Source organism: Typopeltis vanoorti, chromosome 14 (genome assembly GCF_054136105.1).
Source record: "Typopeltis vanoorti isolate ZY-2024b chromosome 14, IOZ_Tvanoo_1.0, whole genome shotgun sequence".
In the NCBI taxonomy this organism is placed as follows: Eukaryota; Metazoa; Arthropoda; class Arachnida; order Uropygi; family Thelyphonidae; genus Typopeltis; species Typopeltis vanoorti.
This window is the reverse complement of record NC_143562.1, coordinates 19,202,520-19,214,802: the sequence shown is the minus strand read 5'-3', so window position 1 is coordinate 19,214,802 and position 12,283 is coordinate 19,202,520. Positions and strand designations below refer to the sequence as shown.

Genomic DNA, 12,283 nt, shown 5'->3' with positions numbered 1-12,283 from the left:
TTATCAAGCAATATTTAGTCTTTATTTGAGTTGTAAGTCAGCAGTTAGAATTCAAGGAAGTATAGGAAGGTGGTTTAATGTTAAATCTGGTGTGACACAAGGATGTACATTATCCCCTCTGTTATTCATTACCTATATGGATCACATTATAAGGAAAGTGGTATTAAACATGATATCAAATTGGAGATGTTAATGTTAGCTCTTTGCTTTATGCAGGTGATGTTATACTTTTAAATAAATCTGCTACAAGTCTGCAAGATTCTCTGACTAAATTGAATAGCTGTTGTAATAGATATGGTATGAAGGTCAGCAATAACAAGACAAAGATAATGAAAATAGGCAGAAGCATTGAAAATGTCAACTGTGTTGTGAATGGAGAACCTGTGGAACAAGTAAAACATTCCAGCTACTTAGGCATGATATTTAGTGAAGATGGTAAATTAAATATGGAAATGGACAACACAATCAACAAAGCTAGTATGGTAGGAAGTCAATTGAATGAATTCATATGGAATAAGAGAGAAATTAGTCGGAACACTAAATTAGCTGTATACAAGACAGTGCTCAAACCAGTTTTAACTTATGGATCTGAGAGCTGGGTCAGAAGTAAAACACTTGACCAAAGACTACAGATCGTAGATACAAGAGTCCTGAGAAAGACTAGGGGCACGAACAGATGGCATCAATGGCAATATCATATTAAAAAGAGAGAATATTAGGATACAACTTGACATTGTCAGCATCCAGGAATGTGTTAGCAGAGCGAATCTCAGGTCGTATGGTCACTTAAACAGAATGGGCGAGGAAAGATTAGCAAAACAAGTGTTGGCAGGAAAACGACCCAAAGGACGATCAAGACATAGGTAGAATAAGGTGAAAAGTACCTTAGATGATAGAAATATAAGTTCTGATATTGTTGCAGTCTTGACAAGTAACAGACTGTGGAGGAAAATTGTAGATAGGAAGTTAGTAGGGATGTAAATTTTTCATGTAGTACTATCATATCCTGTACACCCCTTGAGGGTACATGGCAGGAATTTGATGATGATGATGATAAATTTTTCATGTAGTACTATCATATCCTGTACACCCCTTGAGGGTACATGGCAGGAATTTGATGATGATGATGATGATAGGACTCTAGCTTTGATGTAGTAAGGTTTTTATTCCCCACCAAAGGTCAGGCTAATAGTTGTAACAGTTGGTCAGTAACTTTACCATGCAATGTAGATTGTAGTGCAGCTTGTATCTTTGTATATATGTGTATACTCCAGATGATAACCTTAATGCGAAGGTTGAAATGTCGAATGTTTATTTTGGTTTATATTAAAGTGTTACTCAAACATGGTAGTTGTTTCCACAGTTTTCATGATGGACCCTTCCAGAAGTTTGTAAGCCTTAATCATATCATCCCTCTTTCTCCTGTTTGCTAGTGTCTGCAGTCTACAAATTCTCAATCTGTTTTCATAATCAATATTCCATTTTTAACACTCTCGTTTGCACTCTCTCCACTGTATTAGAATTATCATAGAAACCAAGAAACCAGACCTGCGCACAATAATGCATGGATTTGAATATGATGATGTTATATCATCTACATCAGGAACTATTCAGAAACCTAAACTGTATAATTGTAGACCCCCCCCCCCCGCTAGAAATTTATGGATTGCAAAAGCTATATAAATCAAACACTTTAAGACCCATTATTGATAGTACTAGCTGTCCCACATGTTGAGTGGCTGAATACTTAGCTCATGACTCTTTTTCGTTATTGGCTACACTTCCTGACATATTAACCTGCTTGAGAAACATAATACTTAAAGGCACAGCAAACATATATTTGCTCCTTTTTTTTCATAAATGTCTTCCTAAAAGAAACTAAAGAACTTATTCAGGTTCTCTTTCTGCCAAACAAGATATATCTGCCATGCTCACTTTTACAATGTACCCCAGTTATTTTGCTTGGCATGAAAAATCCTACAAACAGACTGAAGGCACAGCAATGGGTTCCCCTCTCCACCAGATGTTTCTATAAAAAAACTGAAAAAATCATTAGACACATCTCCACTCAAATCACAATATGGTTTTGCAACATTTATTATTATTATTATTATTATTACGGGCATCTCCATGGAGTCAGTAGATCCATCGTGGAAGACCCAAACTAGCAAAACAATATCTATCATATATCATAGGTCGCTTGGTGTCGCACGGATTAGATCGTCGGCTTGTCGTGAGCTCCTGGAAAGATCAGTATTATTTTGTGTTAACATTAGATATTTTACCAGAATTTTAAGTAGTATTGTTTGCTTTTTGATTCTTGGTGTGTCTGTGCAATTTTTGCGTGTTTTCTGTTATTTTAATTATTATTTTTAAGAAAAGATAACGTACACATGGCACCGATAAAGAAAAAAATGGCGGCCAGGTCGCCATGCTTGCTTAAGAGTTTTGATGTAAAAGAATTTATGCAATGTGCTGTCTGTGAGATGTATGCCTTGCGAAGAGCGGTAGGAGTCTGGTTAGAAAGTGATAGTGGAGTTAATATGTGTAGAAAGTGTAAAGAGAATGAAGACTTCAAGCGTGTTTCGTGTATCGAGACTGATATCGTTAACGGTAGTCAGAATGTAGAAAATGGCGGTGTACTAGAGAATTGCGTGGTAGTGCCAGATATGTGTGAGAGCGTCGCTGAAAGTGTAAATGAAGGTAGAAACACCGAAGGAATGGATGATTTGATCGATAATGAAAATGGTGAGATAATTGCGAGTAGCGAAATTGCCCGTTTACATGGCGCGATACACAGAGCCAAACGACAACTGGAGCGTATGCAAAAATGTGTGTTGAACGTACCGACAAATAACCGGCGGAAGTCTGTGACGGCAAAAAATAGAATGTACGTAAACGTCAATAAAATGAAGGAGCGAGTGCTGTATGGGGATTCGCTATTAAGAGGCGTAATAATTGAGAGTTTAACGAAGTCGTACCAGCCGGGTGCGAACATAAAGGACGTCAGCGAATCTATTCGACTGCAAAAACAGAGGGTGAAAGAGATGATAATAGTGGCAGGAACGAATGATTTGAAAGAGGACAAAATGGAAATGATAGAGGATGTGAGGGAGTTGTTTGAGGTAGCAAAAGAGAAGAGTGAGAGAGTTAGGATGGTGAGTATCTTACCGCGGTATGACAGCGAAGTGTTTAGAAGGAGGGCCATAATTGCCAATGACTTTATGCGTGGGTTATGCATGGAGAGTGGTGTGGAATTTGTGGATGTGTGGAATGAGTTCGATGGGCGAAAGGACTTATATAAGATGGATGGGTTACATTTGAATGGAGTTGGTGTACGGAGACTTGAAAGAGTGTTGATGAATGATGTGGAAGTGGATGTACAGACTCAGGGAAACTAGATTTATTAAGAGGGGGGGGAGTAGATATGCAGACTTTAGGGGGGGCAGTTAAGTGTATGAATGAGTATATTACGCCCGGGCGAGTACGACGGACAACAAATCAGAATGGGATAATTAGTATAAGGAATCAAAGTAGGGATGGGACAAATGGGCTTCTGCGATTCATGTACACTAATGCCAGGAGTATTAGGAACAAGAAGGAAGAGTTTTTGGCCATGGTTGGCACTTCCAGGCCACAGGTTGTCGGTATTAGTGAAACATGGCTGACAGAAGATGATAAAGCTAGTGGGATTGAATGCGATGGGTATAGCGTGTTCAGGAGTGACAGGGTGAATAAAAAGGGGGGAGGAGTGTTATTGATGATAGCTGATGAGCTTCAGCCAAGGAGTATAGAAGTTGAACTGCAGGATGGGGAAAAAAGCACATTTGAGGCTGTTTGGTGTGAGATACAATCTAGCAGAACAAAATATACAATTGGGTGCTGCTATAGACCGGGTGATGGAGTGGATGGTGGGAATAGTATGCATAAGCAAATAGAAGAAATGAATGGAAGGAGGGTAATTATTATGGGTGATTTCAATTATGGTAACATTGACTGGAAAGAGGAGAGGGCACATGGGAGGAAGGAATTGGATTTTATGCAGTTATTAAGGGACAACTATCTACGGCAACATGTATTGGAAAATACCAGGGGGCAGAGAGTGCTGGACCTAGTAATTGCAACTGAGAATGTAGCTGTAACGAACATGACCATGTTGCCACCAATTGGTGAGAGTGACCATAAGGTCATGACTTGGGAGGTGGCTAAAGGAGTCGAATTTACAATTAAGACAGGGTATATGTGGAATTACCGGGCTGGTAAGTATGACAAGCTTAGGTGTGTGCTTGGCTCAATGCCATGGCATGTAAAACTGCAAGGGCTGGATGTTGATGGTGCATGGGAGGTGGTTAAGAACTGTTTGCAGGAGGCAAGGGTTGACTGTATACCAAGAGTCCGAATAATAAATCAGGTAGGGGTTAAATGGATGAATAACACTATTAAGCTTGAGCTGCAAAAAAAGAAACAATTGTGGAGGGAATTTAAGGAGAAGGGTGACCATCAGGTGCATGAACAGTATAAAGCTCAGGCCAGGATGGTAACAAGGGTGGTAAGAAAAGCAAAAGCAGATTACGAAAGGAAATTGGCCATGCAGGCTAAAGAGAATCCCAAACAGTTTTTTCAATATGTTGCAAGTAAAAGGAAAAATGCTCATGGTAGAATGATCTTAAAAAATGCTGAGGGTAGGGAGGTAACTGAATCAGTCGATGTTGTGGAATTACTGAGCGAGCACTTTGCAAGAGTATATCATCCAGGTGGTGGCTTTGCGGAAATGGAGGAACCAACAGCTTATACTGGAATTGTGATGAATGAGGTAGAGGTAACTAGTCTATTACAGAACCTCAATGTCAATACATCTGTGGGATTGGATGGTATACCAGCTCGTGTCGTACGTGAAGCGGCCAAAGAATTGTCAGTGCCCTTGACCATTATGTTTAATTTGAGCCTCAGGACTGGGTCAGTCCCAAGGGGGTGGAAAGAGGGGAAAATAGTTCCACTGCACAAAGGTGGTTCCAAGGCTGCTGTTGAAAATTACCGGCCAATCAGCATAACAGGAATCATTATCAAGGTCTTAGAGAAAATAGTCAAGAGGAAAATACAAGATTGGATAGAAGAAAATGGGATACTGTATCGGGGACAGCATGGTTTTGTGAAGGGTAGGTCATGCCTCAGTAACTTGCTCACGTATTATAACACAGTGACGGCTGAACTGGATAAGGGTAATGGGTTTACAGTGATTCTGCTGGACCTTGCTAAGGCCTTTGACAGGATACCACATGGAATTCTAATCAGTAAATTGCAGCATATGGGAATGGACATAGGGTTGGTGAGATGGATAGGAGGGTGGTTGACGGAGAGATATCAGAGAGTGGTTTACTCAGGAGTAGAGTCCACTAGACGGCCTGTGACTAGTGGTGTACCACAAGGATCTGTTCTTGGACCACTGCTGTTTAATTTGTTCATAAATGATATAGGAAAGGATCTGAGAGGAACAGTTCATTTGTTTGCGGATGATGCGAAGTTGGGTAGGGCAATAGTGAATGCAGATGACGTCAAAATTTTGCAGGATGATTTGGATAGATTGGAGGTCTGGGCTAGGGAGAATGGATGTCAATTTAATGTGGCAAAATGTAAGGTTATGCATTTTGGGGTGAAAAGATGGGAGGCAGTTTACTGCATTGGTGGAACCGTGCTCCAGGAAATTGATGAGGCACGAGATTTAGGAGTGTTGGTGGATAAGGAATTGAAATTTAGGGGACACATTGCAAAAGTGGCCAAATCAGCTCATCAAATCACTTGGTTGCTGAAGAATACGTTGACAAGCAGAGACAAGCAGGTTATTGTTCCTCTGTATCGAGCCTTGATAAGACCTCATCTCGACTACTGTGCTCAGATTTGGTCACCTAGGTTTCTTCTTGATGGGGAGGAGGTGGAGAGGATCCAGAGGCGAGTGACCAAGATGATAGCAGGTCTGTGGAATGAACCGTATGAGAACAGGTTGAGGATTTGTGGGTTGCAAAAATTGGTTGATAGGCGGAGGAGGGGAGATATGATTGAGACATTCAAATTACTGAAGGGTTTCTATAAAATTAATTCAGAAGATATTTTTGAGAACAGGGCTGGTTGTGGGAGGACTAGGGGACATCCATGGAAACTGGGCAAAAGTGTGGTTAGTAAAGGTGTTAGAGCTGGGTTCTTTACTTTTAGAGTAGTGAATGAGTGGAATGCGCTCCCTGAGTCTGTGGTGGATGCTGTGACAGTGAATGAGTTTAAGGCGAGGTATGATAGATACTGTATGAATGTCGAATAGTTGTGATGAAAATGATTTGGGGCCTCCCTCGATGAGTCTAATGACTCCCTGGAGTTGCCCGTAATAATAATAATAATAATAATAATAATAATAATATCTCTTCTTGAATTCATTTACAGATGAAGAATTCACAACTGAGTCAGGCAATGCATTCCACTCATTCACCACCCTCCAGGTGAAAAACCTCGTTCTCACACCCTTGTTAACCACACTTTTCCTTTATTTCCAGGGATGACCTCTTGTTCTTTCATCACTATCACACAGCTGAAACATTTCCCCTGCATCAATCTTATAAAAAACCTTTTAGTAATTTAAATGTTTCTATCATACCCCTCTTCTCTGCCTATCAACCAACCTCTGCAATCCACAAGCTCCCAATCTATCAATGTAGGGAGCATTTTTTACATCACTCACCAACTTAGTCACTCTCCTCTGAACCCTTTCCACAACCTCCTCATCTCCAAGGAATCCAGATGGCCAGACCTGAGCACAGTAATCCAGATGTGGAAGTATCAACGCTTTATAAAGGGGAATAATAACCTCTTTATCTCTGGATGTTAGTGTGTTCCTTAATAACCGAGTAATCCTATGTGCAATCTTGGACACCTTAGCAATGTGTTCCCTGAACTTCATCTCCCTATCTAACATCCCCCAAGTCTCTAGTCTTATCAATGTCTTGGAGTACCATTCCATCAATGTAGTACATAGCTGGTAATCTTTTAATTAAGGAAAAGTGTGGATGCATAACTTTGCACTTTTCCACATTGAATTGATATTCATTTCCTTTTGCCCATTTTACCAGCTTATTTAAATCATCCTGCAAATTCTCAACATCAGCTTGATTTTTTATTGCACTACCCAACTTTGCATCATCAGCAAACAATTGAATATCTCCTTTTAAGTCATTTTCTATATCATTTATGTACAAATTAAACAACAATGGCCGAAGCACAGAGCCCTGAGGCACACCACTGGTCACTTGCCTCACCCTGGACTCTGCTCCTCCATACACCACCTTCTGCTATCTCTCCCTGAGCCATTCTCCTATCCATATCACCAGCTTAGTATCCATACCCATCTGCTCCAATTTGGCAAAAGTATTCCATGGGGTATCCTGTCAAAAGCCTTAGCAAAATCCAGAAGTACTACTGTGTAGCCATTTCCTTTGTCCAACTCAGATGTCATTCTATTATAAAAAGTTAATAAATTGCTAAGGCAGGATCGACCTTTAACAAAACCATGTTGGCCCCTATAGAGTATCATATCCTGATCCACCCATTCTTGAATTTTGTTTTTAACCAACTTTTCCAATACTTTTACCACCACTCCCGAGATGGTGATTGGCCTGTAATTAACTACCGCAGTTTTAGAGCCACCTTTATGCAAAGGAACTATTTTACCTTCCTTCCACTCCCTAGGGATCATATCAGAGTTCAAACTTAAGTTAAATAACCAAGTAAGAGGTGTTGACAATGCTTTGCACATTCACGCAACACCCGAGCTGATATTCCATCTAAACCTACAGCAGTGTTCACATTTAAATTTTGCAATATACTAAGTACCTCTGATTTCTTAACTTCAATTCTCACATTAGTTATTGCTACAGGTACAGAGATATTCTCACTTGGGTGATAGACTTTTGAAAACTGATCACTCAGTAACTCTACTATTACATTTGAATTGGTCACCTCGATACCATCAGCACCCACTAAGGTTATCCTTCTGAAGTCATTCTTCCTTTTAATTGCTACATAGCGGAAGAACTCTTTGGGATTTCCCTGGCAAAGGACTTCTCATAATCTGATTTAGCTTTTCTTACTATGCTGGTAACCTTCCTAGCTTGAGCCTTGTACTGCTCATGGGTGTACTGATTGCCTTTCTCCTTGTAAATTCTCCATAAGATCTTTTTTTTTTTTTTTTTTTTTTTCAGATCAAGCTTGATACTACTACTCATCCATTTAACGCCTACCTTGTTTGTCTTCCTGACCATGGGGACACAATCTGATATTGCCTTCCTGAGATACCCACTGATTTTATCCCGTGCACTGCTAACATCTTTCTCCTGCAATATGTTCTGCCATGGGACTGCTGCAAGCTCACTCCGAAGCCTGTTATAATTGCCTAACCTGTAGTTAAGTATATACCCCTTCTTAAGTGAGAAATCCACAAATTTTGTAACTTCCCAAGTCAATACCACATGATCGCTCTCACCAATTGGAGGTAATGAGGACACCTTACTTATGCATACATCCTCTGAACCAATGACCAGGTCCAACACTCTCACACCATGTGTCCCCTCAGTTATGTGCTGTTTCAAGTAATTATCTCGTAGAAGATGTATGAATTTATAACATGTTCTCCATTTGGCTACATGGCTTGGATCCAAACATTGCTGTTTGGATTATTATTATTATTATTATTATTATTATTATTCAGGACACCTCCAAGGAGTCTGTAAACTCATCGCGGGAGGACACATACTGTACAACTCTCCGTCTCCACCACTACCAAACCTCTACTACCAGCCTTTCTATGGAAATCAATCAGAGTGATGACACTTTTTTCTTTTTTTTTTTTAGCCAATGGATACTGACAAAACTCAACGTTCTTCCAAATCTTTCCCAATCCCAGATAAAAAATAAAATAAAAATAAAAAATCCATTAACAACCCTTACATCTAGGACATTTTAGACAAATTATGCTCTTAAAAGAAACCTGAGGGGCTCTTAAAAGATATAATATTCAGACTTTCCTTCAAGCCTTACCAAAAATGATTATCCTTAACTGTTTTCCAAAAGATCTCCATTACCTAGAATCATCCTAGCATCTACACCATTCCTTGCTCCTGGAAATTGACACATTTTGGTCAAACTGAAAGAACAGCCAATATTTAAATGGATAAGCATAGAAAATATGTCTTACATTTACACTATATTTACTCTGGAGTTGAAAACTATCATCATGAGACTGTCAGCAAAATGCTTAAGATCCACTTGCCACACCTGTAGGGGTACATTAGGATTAATGTGCCCCTATCATATGGACTGGATTCAAATCACTTTGAATCCAGTCTGTATTTGCCTTCATATGGTTGTGCTTGTGTAGATGTACATATCATATTCTTATGATATGTACATCTACACATGTATTCATTATGCCTATGAAAAAGCCTTAATTGCCAAGGTGAAATATCAGTCAAGAATTTAATGAAAAGTTATTTATTTATATTTCTAAATGCCTGTTGCTTTCTTTGCAAAACATGAGGTGATGTCATATATTCAGATAAAAGTTTGCTTTGTAATTCAAAATCATCTTATATATGGATACAGAAGGTATTTAGTATCTTCAAATCTTACTTGTATAATCAGCAACACTTAAAACAGTACTACTTAGTGGGATGCAGTTTGCGTACTGTTTTCAGTGTTGCTGATTATACAACACTACTATTTTTAGTGTTGTTGTATAATCAGCAACACTAAAAACAGTACGCAAACTGCATCCCACTAAGAAGTAGATTTCTGAAACTGATGAATTCAATAATGGAAAATACAATCAACTTATTTTACTTACTGTGAGTTAATACACCAATAGTATCATCAAAAGTCATTGCTTTGATATTCAAGGAAGCTAAAATTGCTTCTTTATCTGCAAGAGTAGGGTCCTCGCTACTTGGAATTTTAGCTGACAGAATGACACACATATCACACAAATTTATATTTACAGCACGAAGATCTGCACGACTTAGTGGTGAACCCTGTTCAGTAAGGAAAATTAAAAGAACAAAAGTTAACGGTTGAATGTGCAGTGTGTTCTAATATTATTTACATTTTTAAAAATAATAAACTGATATAAGAAGAGAAAAAAAGGACATAATTCTGAATAATTCTTTCCATATATGCAGGAAAATATGATAGTCTATATACAAATTATCTGATTTGAATGGTTTGTCTCTCAAAATGAAGGTACATCTTATGGAAACAAGAATAGTAACCACAGTTCATAATGATTAGAAGAAGAGTGCAATACAGGAGGGATTATAGGGTGTTTTGTGGGAATTCATGTCCATGCTTGTATTTCTTGATGCCATTTCCAGTAAGTAATGTCATAATAACACAGATTTAATTCAATGGTTATGAGAATATCAGTATCTGACACGTAAAAGCTTGATTTGATTAGTAAAACTATTATAAATGATAATTTTATGATGATATTTTATGATAAAGTTACAAGAGCATTAGATGAGGGAAAGCATATACTGCCATTTTCTTAGACTTAGTGAAGGATTTGACAGGGTGCCACGTGATAAGCTGATATTTAAGTTGCAGAACATGGGTTTGGATGTCAGATTGGTCAACTGGATTCAGGATTGACTGTCCGATAGTATCAGAGAGTTGTGTATGGTGGGGAAGTTTCAAGGAAGCAGAGGGTTGTTACAAGTGGGGTCCCACAGGGCTCTGTACTGGGACCTATATTGTTTAACCTTTATATCAATGACATTGTCAGTGGATTGCAAGGGGATATTCTTTACGAATGATGCGAAGCTGGGAAGGATTATTAATAATAGTGCAGATGTGGCAGTCATGCAAGAGGATTTGAATAAGCTAGATAGATGGGCAAATGAATGGGGTATCAGTTTAATGGAGCAATTTGGGAAACATCAATGGGATGCTGCATATTCTATGGGAGGAGTTATACTGGAGGAAGTAGGGAAGACAAGAGATCTGGGGTTGATGATTGATAGAAACCTGAAATTTAGGGGACATATTGCAAAGGTGGTGAAGGTAACACAGAGGATTGCTGCAATAATGAGAAGGACGCTGACCTGCAGAGATAAAACAGTTATCATTCTGTTGGATAAGACCCTGATCAGACCACACTTGGACTATTGCTCTCAGATTTGATCCCCAGGATTTGGGGGGGGATAAATTAACTGTAGATAACAAAGATGGTTTTAGGACTGTACAATGATAGTTGTGAGGATTGGCTGAGGGAGTGTGGACTGCAGAGTTTGGTGGATAGAAGACGGGTGATATGATTGAGACTTTTAAACTGTTGAGAGGTGGTTACAGGGTTGACAATGGGGAGTTCTTTCGCTTGGTTGAAACGCAGGAAGGAGTGATGACAAGAGGCCATCCCTGGAAGTTACGAAAGGAAACTGTGAGCAAGAGGGTGGGGAGTGGTTTCTTTGCATGGAGGATGGTTGAACCATGGAATGCATTATTTAAATTAAGGGGATATAAGATCCCACATTGTTTTAAAACCGAATAAGAAACTCAGCGATTGGAATCAGAGAGTTTCATGCCGAATATGGTATAAAAAACTATAAAAGTATCGACAAATACTAGCGTGAGCTAATGCAAGTAGTCCTAGAGTGTAGTACAAACACGGGCAACTCGTTGCAAAGGCGGGTAAAGTTCTGATCGCTATTCTTGGTATTTTCCATAATGTAAAAACACATTTCCTAGGAAATGTATGCTGTTATTACATTATGGTGGGAGGTCACTACCCAGACCGTTTCAGCCTTTTTTGAGGCTTCATCAGTGAGTAGCTAGACCAAATTAATACCAAAGGGTATAGCGAAAAGAACTTATATACTCTGCTATACGAGTTGTCCAAAAGGTGCACCCATTAAGTTACTTAAATATAAAGAGCCAATAGGCTTCATTTTTTGTATAAACTTCATTTACTTAAATATAAAGAGTTACTTAAATATAAAACACCCATTAAGTTACTTAAATATAAAGAGTTACTTAAAAATAAAACACCCATTAAGTTACTTAAATATAAAGAGCTAACAGGCTTCATTTTTGTATAAACTTCATTTACTTAAATATAAAGAGCCAACTGGCTCTTTATATTTAAGTAACTTAATGGGTGCACCTTTTGGACAACTCGTATAGCAGAGTATATAAGTTCTTTTCGCTATACCCTTTGGTATTAATTTGGTCTAGCTACTCACTGATGAAGCCTCAA

The 12,283-nt window shown here is 38.8% G+C and overlaps 1 protein-coding gene across 5 annotated transcripts in view; it reads right to left on the bottom strand.

Moving 5' to 3' along the window:
* Positions 1 to 12,283, bottom strand: part of slo (calcium-activated potassium channel slo) — an 880,402-nt gene that overhangs the window by 108,166 nt on the left and 759,953 nt on the right. For all 5 annotated transcript variants that reach the window (XM_090404400.1, XM_090404403.1, XM_090404399.1 and 2 more), the window contains one exon: positions 9,881 to 10,064. In XM_090404400.1, coding sequence (XP_090260526.1) covers positions 9,881 to 10,064 — 184 coding nt within the window. The remainder of the gene's footprint in view (positions 1 to 9,880; positions 10,065 to 12,283) is intronic.